This window comes from Larus michahellis, chromosome 1, assembly GCF_964199755.1.
Source record: "Larus michahellis chromosome 1, bLarMic1.1, whole genome shotgun sequence".
In the NCBI taxonomy this organism is placed as follows: domain Eukaryota; kingdom Metazoa; phylum Chordata; class Aves; order Charadriiformes; family Laridae; genus Larus; species Larus michahellis.
In genome coordinates this window covers 5,450,877-5,472,821 of record NC_133896.1, presented here as the reverse complement: position 1 = coordinate 5,472,821, position 21,945 = coordinate 5,450,877, and the positions used below count along the sequence as shown (strand labels likewise).

The 21,945-nt window shown below is 48.2% G+C and overlaps 1 protein-coding gene across 2 annotated transcripts; it reads right to left on the bottom strand.

Moving 5' to 3' along the window:
* Positions 1-359: 359 nt before the first annotated feature.
* Positions 360-21,578, bottom strand: GATA3 (GATA binding protein 3). Of its 2 annotated transcripts, none has more exons than XM_074573232.1 (6): positions 21,331-21,578; positions 18,228-18,764; positions 15,064-15,209; positions 9,297-9,422; positions 1,249-3,138; positions 360-545 (listed from the first exon to the last, which is right to left on the bottom strand). In XM_074573232.1, the coding sequence occupies exons 1-5, from the start codon at positions 21,569-21,571 to the stop codon at positions 2,854-2,856; spliced, it is 1,335 nt and encodes a 444-aa protein (XP_074429333.1). In that variant the 5' UTR covers positions 21,572-21,578; the 3' UTR covers positions 360-545; positions 1,249-2,853. The 2 variants fall into 2 exon arrangements, with proteins under 2 accessions (XP_074429333.1, XP_074429334.1); XM_074573233.1 differs by having other exon boundaries at positions 15,064-15,206.
* Positions 21,579-21,945: the final 367 nt, after the last annotated feature.

Here is a 21,945-nt window from a genome sequence, read left to right as displayed (position 1 = left end):
AATTAGGAGCCAACAAGATCTCCATTTGCATCTCAGTAATTCTTCACTCTGTTTTATTTCGACATTTAGTCTTTATGCTTAAAATATTCATTGAGAAAGCAGAAAGGTGATTAACATAAGATTTTAAATGTGTGCCATTTGTTCCGACTTTTTTTACACATTTTTGTCAACAGAGTAAAAAGGAAAGAATATACAACATTACAAAACCATTACTGCCTGTTCCGCTTACATCTGCTAAATCCTCCTTTATGGCAGACATAGTTTAACTACGTTCATTTTGAAACAGGGGAGAAAAAGCCCAAATAAAGGTCAATCCTTTTCCCCTCCTCCCCCATTCCCAAATCAAATGACTGCTTGACCTCTGCATAATCATCCTGAAAGTTTCAAAGTGGTCTTTCTTACACGACACATCCCTACTGATGCGAGCCATCCTGCAGAAGAAGATTAGACCCCGCCACTGTTACCCTCTCCAGCTATCACCCAAAAGAAAGCGGCTTCAAAGGAGCATCTGAGAGATATGGTGATATTTTTCCATCCACTTGGCACTGAAAGGCAGGAGTACACATATTTCTGGGTGAAAGAACTCAGTTATTTCAGTCCACATTAAAAAAAAATAATAATAATTTTAAAAAAAATTAATTTGCAGGTCACGTCTGCTGAGGTTTTTAAGTTTGGGGGTTAGTTTTTCGTTTGGGGTTTTTTAACCATTTTCGCACAGCCTTGTCAGCCTCTGTCTTATCACACCATGCTTAAAGCTCCAGCAAATGGAGTGGGGTGATAAGACTTTTAACCCTTCATTTGGAAAGTAAATGCCCAACCCTTACTATGGTGTAAAGAAGGTGGAAGAGTAAATACACAGACTAAAAGGAACACCATTCCTAAGGAATAAACCATCAGAAATTAAACTATAAGGGCCAAACTTTGCTATTAACAATAATAATATTCATACAAACGGCATTATTTCAAATAAAACTCTTGCAGGAAGGGGCTGGCCTTTGAATTTTTGGGAGTTGTCCGCTGTCTGCCAGCAAACCCAGCCTTTTATAACAGGTTCTGCCCATTTCTCCAAGCACAGAGTCTGGCCCATCTTGATTTCGCGTCAAGATGTCAACTTCAGACCATCAAATTATGCCACCGAGTACCCAGCGGGGCAGAGCAGACAGCGCTTTTCCAGCTCCTGTCCAAAGTCCTGGGCTCTTTCCTAGCACTGCCCAAAAAGCAGCCAGGACCGTAAGGACCCTGCCATACCTTCACGCTTATCCCAGTGCCAAATCGTCATCGACACAGGTTTTCCACCTGGGTGGCCATGGTTGACTGAGACCAAAAGGGACCCATCCCACGTGGGAGCCCGACGTCAGGCAGGGGCAGCGGCTGGGCTGGGGTTCGAGGGACAGGGAGCACACACCGGACAGTGGGGTTACACTAACATGCAGTCCATTTATTTTTGAGGGTTGCTTTTTTTTTTTCCTTTGTTCCGTGTTTTTCTTTTATCAAGCCACCGCAAACACTGTGTTTGGCTGTCAGCATGAGCGCAGAGACACACATTCCCGTACCCGTGGTAACTACGTAATAAATACCGTCAAAACAAATTGAAACCAAAAAAAATTAATAAAGAAAGAAACATATTCCCTTTCCCACCCCCAAGCACAAAACACTTTTAAGTCAACAGAATTTAATCTAGTTTATTCTCAAAAAAAAAAAAAAAAGGAGGAAAAAATATGAAAACAAAACAAAAAAAGCAGGTCTTATCACTAGCAGTAAATAAATTTGTACAACCATTCAGTCTGTATAATAGGATGAAATAAATCTACATCTTTCTTATTTTGGTGCGTTGAATTATACATACAAACAACAATTACAGGAACTTGTTCACAATGCGTATAGACCTGGAGAATGGCTATCTGAAAACCCCTTGTTGGCAATGTCCGCATGTTAACACTGATTGCCTGACACCATTGGTACTTCCTATGTAAAAGGCCCATGGCCCGAAATGAATGATCTCCCTACAGGTTTTATTTATTTAGTTATTTATTTAATTAGTTAGTTAGTTAATGCATCATCAAAACCGTTCTAGCCAGCCCCCTCCCCCTCCCCGGAAACGAAAAAGAAACCGAAAAAAAAAAACAAAAAAAAAAAACCAACCAAAAAAACCAAAATTAAAATAAAATAAAAGGAGAAGACATGACTGGCAGTTGGTCCATTTGTTCGTAAGACCGCGTTTCCTCTTGGTCTGCATTGTTTGTTTTTCTGGTTCTTAAATTGTCCTCCCGTCCTCTTTTTTTTTTTTCTTTTCCTTTAAAAAAAAAATCTCTCGGAGTCCTTCATGCCTTTTTCTTTACAGCTCCTCAGATGCAATAAAGTCTTCCTCAAATGTACAGTATTTCTTACAATATAAGTTATATGCAATGTTCAGCGTTTTTTATTTTATTTTATTATTTTTTTCACAGCACTAGAGATCCTGTCCAATAGGGAATGCAAGTTCTGAATGGCTTATTCACAAATGGTATCCAGATTCAGTGGGTAAGAATACATAGACGCCATAGTGAGTTCCTTTAAAAAGTGGCAAACATCACTTTTTTAAAACCTTTTTTTTTTTTACTTTTTTCTCTTTTTTTCTTTTTTTTTTCCTTTTTTGTGCTTTTTGTGGTTTTTTCGGAGTTTTTTTAATTTTTTTTTTTTCTCTCTCTTACGCCTTCAAATAACATTTTTATTTTTTATTTTTTTTTTTAATTCTTTTTTCCCCCTCCCATTTGATTCGGGATGTCAGACCCATAACCGCACGCCTGCAAAAATGCAAGTATATAAAGTAAATCTCATTTTGAGACCGTAAGCATTCAGCAGGGGAGTCTCTCGCTAACCCATGGCAGTGACCATACTGGAAGGATGGTGAGGTCCGAAGGAGAGGCTGGATGGAGGATGCATCGGTGTCGGTGTAGTCAGCATGTGGCTGGAGTGACTGAAAGGTGAAATGTGGCTGATGGAGGACATGTGTCTGGAGAGGGCGGCGGGGTTAAAGGAGCTGCTCTTGGGAAAGTCTTCGAGGTTGTCATGGACCTTTTTGCACTTTTTGGATTTGCTAGACATTTTTCGGTTTCTGGTCTGAATTCCTTCCTTCTTCATAGTCAGGGGTCTGTTAATCTAAACAAAAATAAATTATTTTTTTTTGTGCTTCCATCCCTTCTCCCCAAATCACCGTGGGATTCGTGTATCCCACGCCCGGGCAGCCCCGGGGATGCGCCTAGCAGCCCACCTCCTCCCCTTGCACGCCACAGCTACACAACCTCTCCCCAACTCCCATCCCAAAATGCAGATCCCAGCAAGAAATCCTAAATTTCTGAAGATAAGATGACAGAAAATTGCTGGCAGAGCCTCACGGCTGCAAAACATACTCGAATAACTCGCAGCGGCTGAAAAATTTCAGCTATCTGCACATTAGGTAATTGCACCGTGTTTAGGAACGAAACCAATCATTATCACCTGGAAATATTCCCTGCAGACACCGGCTTACCCCAAGGCTTCCTGACTGATCTAAAACCATTAGCGACAACAGCTGCTGGGATTTCAGTGCTACTAGGGGTCTCAAACTTTCACAGCGGCATTAGGGATCTGGGCAAACTCTTCACAAAAGTGACAGGTATTTGTCTTATTTGTCCACTTTGGAAAGATTTTGCTCTGACCATACTTTGGGGTTTACTTCAGCCGATACGATTTTATTTTTAAAGCCTTCCAGGTTTTTTTGGGAGTACTGAAACAGGTATCTGTGCTGCCTGGTAGAGTATTTTCTACTTTCATGCAGACATATCTATAGGAAACCTAAGCATTATAACCTTCTGCATGGACATAAGCAGCTGCAATGACCAACCGGGCTGGGAAACAACAGCAAAAGGATTGTTGAACCTCCTGGAAAAAACTCCTATTGCTACATAGAGAGCCAGCATCACAACATGCATTAGCACAGGTGCTGTGAAAGCCCCCAAGACCACACTTGGGAAAGGTTTTATGCATCCAACATCCATAAACACCCTCAGAAATCTGGATTGGGGAGTCTACACAGGGAGTTCTATAGGTCTTGCGCTGGTTCCTCTGTAGAATTTCACCCATCACAGCAGAGCCCAGAAACCCCGCCAGGGCTGAACACTACTTCTCTTAAGAAATGTGAGCACACGACAGTGCCGAGGGATGTTCTGCAAAAGGGAGAAAAGGGGGAAAAAGATGGATCCGCTGTCGACTAGCAACTACTGTCTCAACCCCGCTGAAGGACAACGAAAAGATGTTCCTGCAAGGGTCCTGAGCAGATCTTCGCTCATAAGATCTTAAATCAGAGCAAGGGACAAAGCAATCCCTTCTTCCAGCTCACAGTAGAGTTTCACTTCGTGCTTATCAGCCCCTGGTCGGTGCCTTTCCCCGCAGCATGGGAAAATCATTCATGGATTTCTCTCCCCAGGGAGGCAGGGATACAATAGCTCCCTGTTACACATGGGGATGGAGGCACGAGGAGAGAAAGGACCAGGCTCATCTGCTCCAATTTAGGCTTTCATAATTTCCTCATCCCAGTATGAATTAGTGACCCCATGTTCTCCGTACCAGTAGTGGTGGGAAACTTCACCTCATCCTAAAAAATGGGTGAATAAAAGGCTGATTCCTCTACCTCTGGATAAAGGGAGATGGAGGGAGCAGCCCTGCTTGCTAAAGGTAGGAGGGAGAAAGCTGCCCAAGCACAGCCCAACAGCAGCCCTGGGGCAGCAACAAGCAAAAACCCCAAATGTCACGGGCTTTAAATACAACATCACCCGTCTCCCTGGCTTCCTGTCCTCGTCGAGGGAACAGGGATACACACACAAGGCAGGCCCTTTGCTCCAGCTGGATGGCTGGGATGGGAAATCTTTGCCTGCCCTGCTTTAAGTCAGACAGCAGGGACGTGTTGCCCAGGTTCAAAGCCAGGAGGAAGCCCCAGGAAAGCCCCACCAGGCAGCAATGCTAGAGGAGACCTGGAAGTCTCAATCCTTGATGAATCCAGCTCAGATCTGGGGAGGAAGCTCCTAATGAGGATTTGTATTCTGACACAAAGCCTCAGGGGCAGCCAGAATTGATTTCCAGGTGAAACAGCAAACGTGCGAAATCAGGAGCTGGTGGTGTCAAAGCAACATCAGCCTGGTGCTAGGACTGGGGCTGTGCTGGCTCTTGGAGCAATCATGGGATCCTGACCCTGAGTAGCTTGGTGTCGTGTCCTGCAGGACAATAACCACTTCCCCAAAGCAATGTCTTTCACGTTTCACTAAGAACAGATTGGCCCAGGCAGTGATTTGGTGTGAAACTTAAGGATGTGAATGACAGTTTTGCTCACGAAGGTGACAAAGCCACAGCCAGTGCTGGGGACAGAGATGCCATCCAAGATATTAGCCGGACACACCATCCCGATGTATGTGGTACCTCCTAGCAGGTACTTGACCCAAGTGCCAAACAAATAAGGGCTCGGATAAATGTCAGGAGGAGTGAGACCAGCACAGCCACAGCAGCAAGCTGGAAAATTTTTCCAGTGACTTCAAAGGCCAGTCACAGCAGAGTTGAAGCGATCCCCAAAACATCAAAGCCACGAAGCCATCTCTCTTTCTGGGGTAGAGAAACGAGAGACCCGGAGGGAAGACCTTCTCCATGAAAATTCATTGTAATAAAAATGACAAACACATGCTAAATTAAAATTAAACCAGCCAAACACATGTATATGAAATTCATTAATTTCAGATGGAGCCAATTAATTATGGGCAGGAATTATGCTCTTTGTTTTATCATATGCGAAATACCGACTGCTCCGCTCTTGGGACGCGTAGCCCTGCTTTAGGATATTGTGAAAGAGGCCTTTTCTGAGGACTTTTTACCAAAAACGATGGCAACTCACTCATTTCTATGGGCACAGGCCAGTTAGTTTTGCACCTCCAGCAAGGTACACTCCCACCCATCCCTGAAGTGAGCGGAGGCTCAATCCCACTTCTCAGAAGGACTAAAATAACAAGGACGAGAACCTCACATTGAACAGATCAAATCCAGGGGATAGTCTTAAACATTATAGGTCTGATCTTACTCTGGCTGAAGACAATGGGATTTTGCCATTGACCTCAATAAGGTCCTGTCACTGAAGCGGATTTATCCTTCAGACATAGTCATTACAATGTTGGGTTAATCTTCCAGGCTGGCTGTATCTTAGAAAGCACTCTGGGATGCCACGGGATGAAAGGCACCGTATCAATGTGAAATATTAGTCATTGTTAATACTGGTGTTAATGGAGCCGGCTCTTGTTGAAGTCAGTGGGAGAAATGCCAGCAGCTTCACTAAACGCACCCCAAGACTATTATGATGATTGCTTATATCCTACTGACAAATGGGTTTGCTTAAGCTGTGGGAATCAACAGTGAAACAAACCAATATAGCCCCATGAAAAAAAAAATAGCTCCATGAAAATATAGCCCCGTGAAGATATAGTCTTTTCACTGCAATCATTCACGGTGTGGACTGAAAAACTGGGTAAGTTTCATCTTCAGATCCATCAAACCATTATAATGCCTTAATGATCTGAAGGTCCAAGAAAAATTCATTAAACCCAAAGAAGACCCTAAATGGGGGGAGGGGGTAAAAAAGCAGCCAGGAAATTGCTACAACCTGTCCTGAAACAGGGTGAAGGCATCTTCTGAGCAGCTAAAGACTTTCCACTGGCATTGAGGCACATCTGCGGAGAAATATTCAGCTGCTTGGGAGGGACACAGGATGATGATCCTCTCCATTTCTGACACCTCTCCCGACGGAGAACCGATGCAGATGAGATACACAAAGGGAGCAGGACCACAGCCTACACAAACCAGTCTTGCACTTTAACAGACCAGACCAATTTGCACCAGCCAAGGAGCCTTGTCCACATGCAACCACCAAACTTCCTCCCTGCCTTGAGTTGATTAAAGGATGATGCTGGTACCATTCACCAGCACAGGTGGTGAAACACCAGGTAGCACAGCTGCCTAGGTCCTGCCTCACAGCAGCCAAAAGGAGAAGGCATCTTCATGAAGCTACCACCTCCTTGCCACTTGTCACAAACAACTCACTCATATTTAGCTTCTGAAGCACAATGTGGCCTTCACAGTTACAGTCTCTACAGTCATTTGGGCTGCAGAATAATGCTCCAATGCTCCACCATCATGGACCTTTAAAGATGAGAGTCGTATGTTCAAGGACTATAGGCTGTGATGTTGCCTATTTCTCACTGCAGTAACAACTAACATCTTTAAAAAGTTTTTAAAAAAGGATCTACCCACTCATAGCCAGATTTTGGTATCCTTGACTAGTTACATTGCTGCACGCAGTACCTCAGTCCTCTAGGGGTTTCATTTAAGCAGGTCCCATTAATGGAGTTGCTCATAAGGCAAGATACTACTTGACTTTGGTAAGTAACTGTGCTTTAAGCAGCTGTTGGTGGTTTTAATGAATATAAAAATGGTTCCAATGTGCCCAAGGCCTGCCCCATGTCACAAATTTCACAGCTGGATCGGAGTTTCCCTAAACAGTAGATCTAGGGGTCAATTCAGGCCAACTGGGTTCACAATGTTAGCGTGAAAAATAAAAAGATGTGCTCTTGCAGGCCCATTTCTGGAGAACCTCAGCACTCAAACACCATTCTAGACACTTTAGGGGGGATTCCTCCACTCAGATGTCTACAATACAGGTAGACACACCTGAACTCATCATTCTGCCAACCTTTGTAGCCATGGGAAGAAACTACACCATCTTCAAGGATACAAATCACCTCTTCCAAACATAGGCATGTCCATCAGGTCCAATTAATGGCACCTGAGAAAAGCCTATTTTCTGCAAAGGTGGTACTGGGGAAGAAGGTCAGGTATAGGTCTCCCTACTGTTGGTCTCCCAAGCTATGTGATTTAAGTCCTACCACTGATGGCTACAAGCACAGGCACAGATTCCTGCAGTGAACCTGGCTGACCTTGCTCCCTTCTTGCCATGAAAAGAGCAAGCAGAACATATCCTTGTGATATTCTGAGAGCTTTCACTCCGGATCCAACTCCTTTGTTTGCAGTGATCACACTGAGAGTTTAATGACAAGCTTTGCTTGCTACATAGGACTCAAAACGTGCTGAGACACCTTCCCACTAAAGGGTAAACACGTTTTCCTTTTTTCCAAGAGAGATGCCTCTCACAGAACAGGTGAAAAATTAGCCTGGTTGGTTGTTTTTTTTTTCCTACTTAATACAAACTTGTTTACTCATCCCAAGAAACCAAAGAGTTTGAAATAACAAATGGAAGGGACTGAGACACCACAAGGGTTGGGTGCCCCATGAAACCCGATCTGCCTTTGATGTGTTTGCGTGGGTGGACATGAGGGCAAAGCAGAGCCCGAGATTTCTGTGTCATACATAAAGCAAACGACCACTAGAGAAAAAAAAAAGTTATATCAAAGCAGAGAAATTGAAAGTCTTTTCCTTCTTCTGACATAAGAATCATTCTAATGCCACATGTGGAATGAGAGTAACAGGAGTAGCCTTAAGACTCCTTTATTAACAGCATTATTCAGTAGAAGACTTTCCAGATCCCTTTAGCTCTTTCCCTGGGGCACATATCCCTGGTTCCTGCAAGCTGGCTTTGCATAGTGATATTAGATTAAATCTGCCAGCCATTTCATTTCATTTTTTCTTCCCTTCCATGACGGACACTTTAAAATTCACACCACAGGTTGAGCAGACTCTGCAACCCACTAACTAAATCAAGTCCTTTTTCGGTTTAGGAATTGCTTGCGTCAACCGGGGCAAACACAAGACCTAAATAAATCATCTTCGGGGATGGGTGGAGGGACTGGACAAAGGCAGCCACAAACCCAGGAAAGATCTAAATAGTTGCTGGCACATTTTGCTTTTTTTCCAGAGTTTGTATTTGCTGGAAGAACAAAGCTACGCATAGAAGGGGTATCGGCTTGCAGGACGGCGTGTTGTCTTTTCCAATACACTGAACCCAATCAGCAGCGGATAATGTCTCTCTGTGTCGATCCACCCCTCCTTTCTTGGCTCGGGCATGGGAAAGCTCTAACATTACCCATGGACAGCCCTGTTTTATACCTCCCCAAGTCGGATCGCCTACATTTGAGGGGATGCCGCCTCATCGCTCCAACCCCCAAGGTCCCCAAAGAGATAACGGAGGTCCTGGCACCACCAGAGACTGGAAATCCTTAAGTCAAGGAAGACTTTTGACCTCGGAGTGCCGAAACTGAGGCCCCGCTATTGAGCGTTACAGTCACACTTACATTGTGCAGCTTGTAGTAGAGCCCGCAGGCGTTACAGACGGGATCGCCGTTGGCATTTCTCCTCCACAGGGTGGTAGTGGTGGTCTGACAGTTCGCACAGGACGTGCCCGCCCTCCTGGCTGCAGACTGTGGGAAGGAGGGGGAGAGACAGGGGAAGAGGAGAGGGAGAGAAAAGCACTCATGTTAAAAAAAAAAAAAAATTAAAAAAAAATGTAAAAAGTAAAAAAAAAAAAGATGCAATCAGCAAAATTGCTGAGAAAGAAAACATCAACTCTGCAAGACTGACGCACATCGGCAGAGGCCTCCAGAAACTGGCTTGTGAGAACAAATAATAATTCTGAAAAAAATCCCCGAGGTACTTTAATCCCAAATTATATATGAACTGAATCAGGTGCCAAAGGGCATCCTAAAAGTGAGTGCTAAACCTCTGATAGAACTCATCAAAATTAGCAGCACTGGCACAGCCCATTCCAGAGGGGAAAATATTATTTAAATGCCAACATGTCTTTCCATCTTAATTCTCTCAGCCCCCCCAGGGGTCTAATTCTGTAGTCAGGGCCTGAACCAACAATTGCTGGAGTCAACGGCATGAGTCACGCCGGCTCCAGCCAGCGCCGGGTGAGACCCGCACTGGGCTTGGTGGGCAGCTGCTGGCCGGGTCCGACCGCAAGCACGGCCCGGTCCCGTAAACTCAACTCAGCTTCAAAGGATACAGGCTCCAGATCGGAAATAACACTGTGGCAAAGAGCGAGAATCCCAACTTTTTAATTACAGCCTTTCGCAGCCTAAACCTTCATGTTTATTTAAGGACTGGTAATGAGCCCGAAAGAAGAATTTACCATTTCATAAAGGGGGAGGGACAAGGGAAAAAAAAAGAAAAAGGTCTACGTGTCAAGGGTGTGTAAAGAAGGTTTTTTGTTAGCTGTGATAATGATTTAGCAAAGCCAAATTTAGCAAAGGCGCTTCTCTTTCACATGCATGAATTCGTGCTTATCATTTAAAAACTGTAACTTCAGCAAACAAATTGTCCTTCTGCCGCTGAAGGAGGAAAAGGAGTCTGCAGACTTCTGTGTGAACGCGTATGCATGCTTGCCTGTGTGCGAGTGCCTACAGCGCCTAAAAAAAGACCTTTAGATCCCCATCCTATCGCTTCTCCATCAATATGACACAGTCCCAGAGCTCTGATTTCATCCCGATGCGTTGCTTTCAATGGGACTGCTCATGTGCTTAAAGTTAAAACATGTGCTCAAGCGATTTGCCAGATCATAGCAATGCTTGGCACCTTGCAGAACTGAGCCTTTAATACTCTCTTTTGTGCTCTCACTGTTTCAAATTTACCCCTCACCCCACACAGCCGCACACTGTAGCGCATCCAACATTCTAAAAGGAAAAATAAATAAATAAATAAATAAATAAAATACCGCATCTTTGGATACCGTACAACAAACCCAAAATGCAAACATGGACACTGGCACAGCGCTAGCGTTAATACCAACTCTTGTTAGGTCATGTTGCAATTTTAATCATAATTGAATGCGGTGTAGGTGGAGAGAGGACGGGTTGGTTTTGTTTTAGATAGAGTAGGATTCTTTTTTTTTTTTTTCCTTTTAATTAGACAAAAAGGACTGTCTAAAAAATAAATAAATATGATGCCCATGAGCATTAGGAAGCATCACAGAGAGCCTGATCTGATGGCAAGGGGCTCTCACCGGCTGCCCGTGGGGAGGGTTCCATTTTGCCTGGCCATAAACCACCGTGAAACGAGCCGACCTCAAGCCCGAGGAGGTCTTTAGATGATTTCTCCATGTTGATAACAAGCAGGAGCTGGGAAAGGCACACAGCGTCTTTGGTTGCAAAAATCCCGGCGCCGGTGGGAGAAGCTGAAGCATCCCACCACGAGCAGCAGAGCCCCCAGCAGATGTGTGCACACACACCTCGGTCCTGACCTCCTCCGGACCACGCCACGGCCCCAAACTGGGTAAATACGCGTGCTTCGAAGACAGGAGGGAGACCACATCTTGCAGAGCCGAGCTCTCACCGAGACCCGGCGGTCCAGTCTGTAGGTCTCTGCCCCCCCCCCCCCCCCGGCTCCCCCCAGCCAGCACGGGTGGCTCAGGGGCTGGATTGAGTCTCTTGATGGCAGCTTTGCACTTTATCAGAGTCAAAAATCAAGCCTAAGGAAATTTCTAAAAACCAGTGATATTTGACTCAGCCCACACAGGGGAAACATCCCCTTTGAAGATATTTGGGGTTTCTGCACGGCGCTCGCCGTAATTTCTCTTACAGCAAGTGCGTTTTAAAGACACGCCTGGCCGCCACCGTGCTACCTTCAAACAAACTCTGACATTAAATAAACGAATAAATCACAACATCCACTGTCTTCTCTAAAACCTTTTCCATCTGCCGTGTTTCCCCTACAAAAATTCAGCGTCATTAGCTGAATATTCTAAACTCCGTGCTCTTTCGGTCCCAGACTGTACCTTTTATGCTGTACCAACTTATACCAGAGACACCGGCAGCGGGCAGGAAACAATGAATAATATCGCTATTGTAAAAGCTCCCAGCGATGGCATCCACTGACACTTAATCACCAACCGGAGCCTGACCATGTAAGTAATGGGATGACTAATAGGGTGCCCTATATCATCTGTAGGGCCAGACCCCATGGCCCCATTGCATGGGAGCGAAGGCATAACTTCGCTAATGAGAAGTCGGAATTGAGGACGGTGCAGGAGGAACCAAGCACTGATAAAGATGTTTAATTAAGGGGCATTTTGGGTGTCTGGATTTACATAGGGTACCCACAAAGCTGCAAGCATCAGCTTCCTAAAATAAGACTACACGTGCATGTGCCTTCTGAGGAATTGGCTATAATCCTTCCAAAACCAGCGTGGCTGGACACGGAAGCGGAGAGCTCTGCATCCACATGGGCAGGGAAAGGAAGAAAATCCAAAAGAATGTTTTATCTCAGTTACAGGGCTGCCACTGGCTTCGATGGGGACAGGAACAGTCTCCAAAGGGGTTGTAGACCTTTTAAGCCAAGTGGTGATGTGGTACCACCCGCCTGTTCCTCATCCCCCTGCCAACATCTCCAGATCTTCCACCTCCACCTCAAGATGAAGCAGAGCTCTCTGAGTCCCCTCGGCCGACAAGGCTCCATCCATCTCCCCTAAAGGAAGCCCTCACAAAAACTCCCACTGAATTTAGTAAGTCTTGAGCTGGATTCTCAGCATCTGAGGGCTGATTTGCCTTCCCCCTCCAACCCATCGGAGTCCTGTCATTAGTTTCAGCGTGCCCGGGATCAGAGCCTACAAAACCAGCCCAAGGTCAGGCAGGAAACTTGTGGCAGAGGGAGAGGAGCACACGCTGGGTCCCCACCCTGAGCCTCCGCACACACGCCGCCTTCCCCAGCCCGCTCGCCTACACCCATCAGGAGGGATCAAGTCAAGCCACAGACACACACGCACACCTACAGCCACGCACACCTACAGCCACGCACACCTACAGCCACGCACACAAAATGCAAACACGGGCCCAGCTTTCATACCTTCTGATATTATTTTTTTTGGAGGAGGAGGTTAGCAAGGGAAATAAATATAGAGGCAACCAGCGCTAGAAATGTTTGCCTTTTTTTTTTTCTTTTCCCCAGGAAAAAAAAAAAAATATATATATATATATATATATATAAAAATCTACAGTTCCCATTTAGCAAAGTCTGCATTCAAAGAATAGGAACTTTTTGTAACTTAAACTAAAATGCCCGAGATGGAGTGATTATGCAAGACAAGGTCTCTCTACTTTTTTTCTGTCTCTCTTTTTTTTTCCCCCCCAAGAATGACCTTTTACAATGTATTTATTTATATAGTTCATTTTACATGTGCCGGGCTGAGGGTGACTCGGGACATTCTTTCGTGGTTCCATCAGACACTTTTTGAAAGCTCTCCCCTCCTTTTCCAGCCACTTTCCTATTCTGCCTCCCCCTCCGCTTGTTTGGATACGCTCAAGCTCCCGTGTGTTTGGGCTGGGGAAATGGAGCTGTTGTTTAGGAGTTATCTCCAGGGCTCAGATATCCGGCAGCTTTTTCCTAGGAAGTTAACTTTACACATAAAGAGAGAACGAGGAAAAAAAAAATAGAAAAGAAAACGAGGTGTGTGTGTGTGTGTGTTTAAGACGGAAGGGCTGGGGGGAGGAGGAGAAGAGAACAAGACAGCTGACCAAAAAAATTAAAAATCCCAGCCCGCACTTCCCTCCCTAGAAAGCTTTTCCTTTTTTCTAACAAGGCTCTGAAAGATGAGAGAAACCAGCTTTTTCCTACACGGGCAAAGCCCGTATAGGAAGGCAGGGAGAGGTTTCGCCCGTGGGAAGTTTGGGGGTAGAGAAGCAAACCCGCATCTTCCCCAAAACCTGCACAGGCGGAGAGATCCGCCGCCGCTGCCCCTCGCAGCGTAACCCCTCCTGGGGCCGTGTCCTGCAAATGCTTCCCGGCCCCTTGTGGGAATAACACTGGTCCAATTTTGCGGGCATCTCACAGGTGAGGAAGCTGAATCCCTGCCTAAGAGGTGCCGGACCGAAGCCGTGAGCACCTTCACGGGGAGCATGAGGCCAATGAACCACCCCTCTCCTGCCTGCAGGATCCGGCCGTGCCGCACACAAGCCTCACGCAACTGGCCGGATCCATCCATCAGCTCAGAAACTCCACAGAACCACTTTTCCTCCTCATTCCGAGCCGCCCCCAGGAGCCCGTCTACTTCTTTAATCCGAACGAAACCAAACGTGCCTCGATTCGAAACATTCAATAACTTCGCAAGCAGGGAACGTACTTTTTTCCCCCCCTTGCTTGATATATTTTTTCCCCTTGTGGTTTGCCTGATTATTTGCCAAATATACTTCAACGCATTTAGTAGCCATGCCCACAGCTTCCAGACCTTTTTGTGGCTTCCAGGGAAATTCATAAATAGATCACTGGGGATGCTGTAGCCCGTATTGCCTGTACGTAGTACAGTCTTGAGGCTCGCAACTATTATTTCCGATATTTACCCGTGCATTTCGTCTTCCTCCAACTTCTGTGACCCCCAGCACGTGCTGGACTTCGCACACTCACCGGGCTTTGCCATCCCCTACCTTGTGTCCTCGCTCACACAGACTCGGAGGGGAACGACACAATTTGAGACCCACAGGGCTCGGGTACAAATGACCACACCAGGTTCAAGTGGCACCAAGAACCATCAGCCGAGCGCTTTGTAGGATCAAGGTCTGGCTGATGCCCTGCTGGCACCTGGTACCCAGCTTGGGTCCCCCCCTCCGTGACACTGTTGGCCAAGGGGGATGGAGACAGTCTTGGGAAGGGGAGGACAGCAGCGTGGAGAGCCCAGGAGAAATCCTGTTCTCCTGATAATCTCTTTGGTCAATAGAAAATTATTACTCTGCCCTTGTCCCCGGGAAAGAGCCCCATCCTTAGGTCACCATCCAGGACCGCTGTGCATCTGCCCCATTGCGACTTGGGAGAAAACCTAGTCCTGCTTTGCAAGAAGCCCTGGATCTTGATTATTTTTTTAATCTGTTTTGCAGTTTGTGAGAGGACCGGACAACCGAGGCCCACAGCGTTGGGAGCATCTCTCCAAGCATCGCCCCCTCCCAGCCCTCTGATGCAGCGGGACCAGATTTTGAAGCTGGCTGAGCTTCCCCTCTCCATCCCAGGATGTGGACAAGGAGCAAAAGTTGCAGCAGAAGGAAGAGAAAGAATAAAAAAAAAAAGGAGACGACTCACCAGCCTTCTCTTGGGTTTGATCAGGGGCCGGTTCTGCCCATTCATTTTGTGATAGAGTCCACAGGCGTTACACAGATAGTGCCCGGTGCCGTCTCTTCTCCACAGGGGGGTTGAGGTAGCCCCACAATTTACACACTCCCTGCCTTCTGGAAACAAGAAAGCACATAGTTCACTTAGGGAAAGCAGAGGTAAAAGGGGCTGGGGAAAAAGCCCCCCTCCTCCCCAAAAAAACAATCCCTTTAGAGCCCCAGCCATGCCAGACCCTGCCTGTCCTCTCCAAGCTCAGGATGTCCAAGCAAGGGCCCAAGGCCATGGCTGAGTGACATCCCTGGCACAGGCTGGGGGGAGTCTGGTGGGGCCTGATCCTGGCCGCTTCCCCAGCACCATTGCACAGGCGGCATCAGGCCTGTGTCCCAGAGAAGAAGGATGGTGACAATGACAGCTTGAACCCCATGGTGGCTTGAGGGGCTCCCTGGAGAAGTTCTCACCCTTCCCTCCTTTGTAGGGGCTGGCAATCTCCCTTCACCTCTGGACTAAGGGCTCCTGCAGACCTCCAGACCCCATGTTGCCCTATGGACCGGACAAATCTTGGCAGGCCTTGCAGGAGCCTCCAACCCGCCCGAGATGGATACCAAATGTAAGCTCATACATCCCTTTCTGATGTGTATGTGGACCCCAAGGTCACTCCTTGACCACCGCCCCAGCTCCCGGGGGGATGCATGAGCCACGGGGGCTCTTCCTTTGGCCTGAGGTCAAACCATATCAAGGACCCACAAAAAAATCACAGAGCGATAACCAAAACACCTCCCCAGCCAATACACGATCGCTCTACCAATATCCGTTATTGATTAATTTGCAATTAAACTTCCACCGCCTGACCTGCGGAAACCTGTCTGGTGTCCCCACTGCATCTGCAGCCTGATGGTCGATCCCTGATATTTGGGATCCCAAACAACCCCAAGCCTGCCTGAGCCCTGATTGAGGTCTTTCCCTCCTTCTCCCTCTTTCTGGCATCTCTCTGCCCTCTCCCAGGCTACTGAGGGGGTTTCCCCCAGCCCACTGGCTCCCAGCTTGGAGGAGGGAACTGGGAAGATGCGGCCATGACTCCCAGCTACTTTCAGAGCGTCAAGCGGGTTTTTTGTTGGGTGGTTGGTTTGGTGGTTTGTTGTGTGTGTGTTGTGTTTTTTTTTTTTTTTCTTGCGCCTAATGACGCTCCCAGCCCATCTGAGAGCAGCAGAAGACCTCAGCCGGCCAGACCTGAGCTAACTCAGCAGAGAGCCGGCTCCCCGCTGCCCCAGCCCGCGCTGCGTTCGAGCAAGAGGCATCCGCGCCCTAACCACAAACGGCAACCGTTTTTCCAGAGCCTTTGCACTAAACCCCTCTCCTCTCACCCCCCACCTCTAACAGCAACAACAACAAAAAAATATAGACATTTGCAGCCGTTTCTCCCTCTTTCATCCTGCAAAAACACCCTTTTCCTCCAGCACTCTTTGTCTGCGAGCTTCCCAGCTTGCTAAAAATCAACTTTAAAAAAAAAAAAAAAAAAAAAAAGAAAGAAAAAAAAAAAAGGTGTTGCTCCTGGGGTTGGTTTATCACGAACCGCAGATGTCTCTCTAGAAGGTAAAGTAACAGAAAGTGGCAAAAGGAAAACAGGAGGCGGGGTAGAGGGGGGGTTGGGGGAGTGGGCAAGACGGTTTGAAAATACCGCGCAGCCGGTGCCCCGGCGGGAGCTGCGGCTCGGCGGGCCCCGGGGCTGCACAGCATCGCCCGGTTCCTATCGGGGGCGAGAATAAACCCGTCCCTACCCCGACACAGCACCCGGTCCGTACCGGGGGCAGGCGGGGAGCCGCTCCCCTTAATACCCGGGTCGTTTTGTTCCCCTCCGGTTAAACGGGGCAGCCGCTCCGGGGCTGTTTGGGTCTCTGTCCCTCTCTTTTGTTTCACTCCATCTCTCTCTCTCTCTCCCGCTTTCATGTACAAAACATACAGGTCTGGGTTTTTTTGTCACTCTAACCGCATCCGGACTCTATTAAAGTTCCTGGCGCTGGATAAACAATGCAACTGTCGCGTGCAGCAGTCTGAAAATAATTGGATTAGCTCAAACATATCAGCTAAATAGAGACAGTCCCTGCTCAGACAGACAGAGTAAATGTCACCCTGGAAAAACCCTGAAAACTGATCTCATTCATGCCAGGCAACCCTGCAGCAGCCTCCTCGGAAAAAAAAAAATAGAGAGAAACAAAAAAAGAAAAAAAAAAAAAAAAAAAAAAGAGTTTTGACTAATCGCCCTTTCCTCTGCGCGCACACACACACACCCCCCTCGGCTCACACACTACCCCTCGGTACGCAAAAATGTCCAAGCCCGCAGGGATCAGCCGCCGGGAGCCGCGCAACCCCCGCCCCCCTCCGCGGGGTGCGCACAGCGCTGGGACCCCCCAGCTCCCCCCCCCGTCCCCGAGCGGTGCGGACAGGGGGATGCTTTTGGGGGTCTTACATTGGGAGGTGGCCAAAGACCCTGGCAAGGTCCTGGATGGGACTGCGTTGGGAGCCGGGGGGGGGTGGGTGGGGGTGGGTCGGAGACCCAGTCACGGAGCTGGACGGGGCTGGGGGGCTGCGTGGGAGAGCTCCCCCAGTGCCCCAGGGAAAACCCTCCCCGCATGGGAAGAGGCCCTGGGAAGAGGGAGGCGGAGGGCAGGCGGGGGAAGTTGGCCGGGATTTAGTACCATTATTAAAATACAGAGAGATACACTAATGCTGCGGTTCCCTCGGTTTCGCTTCCTCCTCAGGCGCCGCAGCTGAGCGCACCGTGGGCACTCGGGATGGCGCAGGGGGCCGGGTCCCCCCCGGGGACAGGAGCCCTGCGGCAGCCGGGGGGGGGTGGATGTGTGTGGAAATTTGAGTTCCTGGGCCGGTTGTATCCCCAACCCGGGTTGGACAAAGGGGAGTTTAGTTATAAACCCAGCAGGGTGGGGAAGGTGAAGTCGTTCCCCCTCCCTCCCAGGGGCTTCAGCCCCCGCTGCTTTCATCACACGGATGCCTGTGAGCATCCCTCTGCGTGCGGAGAGGAGAGGAGAGGGGGGGTGAAGCCTTTCCCTTTCTCCCCCCGCTTCCCCCCCATCGCTTCCTCTCCCGACCAACGGGGATGAAGAAGCCAAAAGCCCTACCTGTGCTTGACCGTGCTTTCGGTCGCGATTTACACCCGAAGCCGGTGGGCGATCCTCCTAAGAGGCTACTGGGGGGAAAAAGTCCAGAGCCATATTCTGGGACATACGGTGGGTAGGTAGTGATGGGGTGATGAGCGGAGGAGGTGGCTCCTCCTAAAGAGGCCATGCTGCTCCGAGAGTGAGAGGACTCCAGCTTCATGGTATCGGCCAGGGACACCTGGTATTTGATGCATTCCTTCTCGTCTTGCCGGGTGGAGCCGGTGGAGCCGGGGGTGGAGATGGACGGATCCGGGGACACATCTTTAGGAGGGGTCGGTGGGAAGGTGAAAAGGTGCGGGCTGGAGTGGCCGGCGGATAAAGTGGAAGAGGAGGCGGGTGGGTAGACGGAAAGGGGTCCCGGTGAGCTGTGATGGATGGAGGTCTTGGAGAATGGGCTGAGGTTCCAGGGGGAAGCGCTGTGGTGGCTGCTCAGCGCCTTGCTCCCGTCCAGCCAGGGCAGCGAGCCGTGCAGCAGCGGGGGGCGGCACACCTGGCTCCCTGCTCGGAGAAAGCACAGCGAAAACACCCGTTACAATCCCTTTGCCACCCTGGCAAACCCACCCCCGGCAGGGTTGCCGGGCTGTATCCCCTCCTCCCCTCCTTCCCAAAGGGCTCAGGATGCGGGAGGGAGCAAACAAAATTATATCCGATGTTGCCCATCCCCTTTAAAAATTCAAATTTAAAAGCTGCGATAAGGCGGAGGTGGCAGCCCCGATGCTGCTCAGGGCCGCGTCTCCGGGTCGGGACCCCCCCGAGCAGGGATGCCAGCCCCGGGACACGGGATTTGGTGAGCCCCGCTTTCCTCTCTCCCTTCTCCAGACAATCCCACGCGGACCTTGAAGCGAAGATCCTGCGTGAAATCGCCAAGCCCCGACTGCAGAAATCTTTTTTTTTTTCTTAGCTGCAAAATAATTTCCCGAACACAGCCGTGGGCTATAAACCCTGGGAATATTCTGGCCAAACGAAGAAGACCAGAAGGTGCCCGCAGACGTGATAATAACCTTTCCAACAGAGCTGCTCAACTTTGCAAACCGCCTAGTTTGCCTTTTTTTTCTTCCACGAAAAACGTTAGACGGCTTTTCCGTGGCGACATGGCACACGCAGAGAGTACCAACCATCTCAAAAGAAACTCTCCATACCTTTCTTATGACAGGAGACCCTTCACTTGTATTTTTAAAATGCAGACCTGAACTTTGAAAAAAAAAAAAAAAATAAAAAAAAACCGCACTAGATTTATGCAGTCAAACCTTGTTTTCTTTGGTTGTAAATGTTCTTAAGGGATGCTACCTAATATTTTAAATTAATCGCTGCCCTTCCTAAAAATACATATATATATATATGCAAAGAGCCAAATCTACACAAATCCACGGCAACTCGAGCAAATTGCTATAAACTGAAAAACACAGTTATTCAACTGGGGGAGAGCAAGTTTGTGCCTGGAAATGCATTGACATCTAGAGAGCCTTAACCTCTGTAGGTATCATGATACGTGTATAGAGACGGCTAAATATACAGAAGCAGAGATGCAAACACAGATCTATAGAGCCACAGATAGTCCAAGAGCTGGTGCAGCGTGGACATGTCTGTTTGCACTGGAGCTTGTGTGTGTCTAGAAAATCTCCAAGCTAGTTTTCACCCTACCAGACATTTGTGAACAATACTGAAAGTAACTGCTCGAAAGGAAGGGAAGGTGGGTTATACGAATAGAAAGGGTCAAGATTCATTATCTTCTCCAGGAAGTAGCACAGTAAATAATATTCAGGCTAGATCAGAGAGACCGCATTTCCACTTTCTGCTGATATATTGGAAAAAAAGAAAAGAAAAGAAAAGAAAGACGGGACAAAGGCTGCTGATCCTTAGAAATAATTGTTTTAAAGGGACTAATAGCAGAACAATGCAGTTACTGAGCGGAGCCTAATGCAGGCTCGCACTCAACAAGTAGCTGAGGGCTGAGAGCAGCCCCCTGGACGCGGCTCAGCTCCATCTCCACTCGCTCATCCCACTTTCTTCTCCGTGATTTCCACTGCAAACCTCGTGTTTTTTAGATTTCGCCACTACAGAGGTCACTGTCCCGCTTCACAAATCAGCATCTGCTTATTTCCCTCCTTTTTTTTTTATTTTTCTCTTTTCCCTTATTTTTAACTCTACAGGTAAACTCCTGCTGTAAATACTAGATCTCTCCAATTCTTCATAAAAAGATGCCATCAAAGCGCTCATCCCTCCGCAGACCTGGGCCCCAGTGGCCCCAGGTATTTCCTCTCCTCTCTAAGAGCTGTGACCCAGGAACAAAATTCACTTTGTGGATCATTACCTTCCTGCAGGACCCTCAGGAAAACACACCAGGTCCGATACCTAATTGCACTATGACATATTTATTTGTTTTCTTTCTCTCTTTCCAAATTTTAATGCATGCCGTGGTGTGGCCCTGGGTGCATGTGCAAAAGTTTCGACCCCAGCCTAACCAAGCACACCAAGTGCAAATGAAATAGCCCAAGCGTGAGGACAGCAGGGTCATTTTCACACCCCTGCTCTCCAGCTTGCTTTTCTCCTCCAGAGCAGCTTAATCGTGCAAAAACTAAACACGGTATGAAAAACCCCTAACTGCTAACCTAATTAAAGAGAGGGAGGGGAAACTAAAGCGAAAGAGAGAGGGAAAGAGGAAGAAAACAAGAAAAAGATGAAAGGGATGGAAAGAGAAAGAAGGAGAGAAAGAGAGAGGGGAAAGGGAGAGAGAAAGAAGAGAAAGAAGAGAAAGAAGAGAAAGAAGAGAAAGAAGAGAAAGAAGAGAAAGAAGAGAAAGAAGAGAAAGAAAGATTTTAAAAAATAGATTAAGAGGAAGGAAAAAGGGAAGGAAGGAAGCCTGGATTTTGATTTATTCCCAATAAGCCAACCCCAAAATCCACCCGTGACGTAGTTTCCCCGCCAGCAGGAGAGGTGCCGGCGTCTGCCCGACGGCAGCCGGGCCGGCCGGGGCTCGGGGCAGCGCGGAGCCGCCGGGGGCCGGGGCCGGGCCGGGGATCGGGACCGCTCCGTGGGAGCCGGGGTCTCGTCGGGGGCCACTCACCGTGGTGGGCCGTGGGGTATCTCTGCACGGTGGCTCTGACGGAGTTGCCGTAATACGGAGGGACGGGGTTGCCTTGTCCGTCGATATTAAAAAGTACATCCACTTCCTCGGCGAGAGGATACTGCGTGGGGTCCATGTAGGTATGGCCAAGCGTGGGGTGGTGCGAGTCCGGGTGCTGCCCATTGAGCACGGCCGGGTGGTGGTGGCTCACCCACCGCGGCTGGTCCGTGGAGACCTCCATCTTCCGCGCTCGCTGCTCCGCCGCTGCTCTTCCTCCTCCTCCTCCTCCTCCTCAGCAAGGCGCGGAGGGCTTGAGATAGGAGGGGGAGACGGTGCTGGAGTTATGCAGAGGTGGGGAAGGGGGGGAGTGGAAAGTGCTCGGCGAGTTTGGGGATGTTTCTGGTTAGGTTTGGTTTAAAGTGGAGGGAGGGGTTGGGGGTTTATGGTGATAAACGATCGATTCCAAAAAAAAAAAAAAAAAAAAAAAAAGAGGGGAAAAAAGAATATAATACAAAAAAAAAAGAAAAAAATGAAAACAAACAAACTCAGGGAAAAAAAAATCTCTACGAAGTGAGATCCCCTCGGTATCTTCCGCTCTTTTGCAGATGTTTCTCT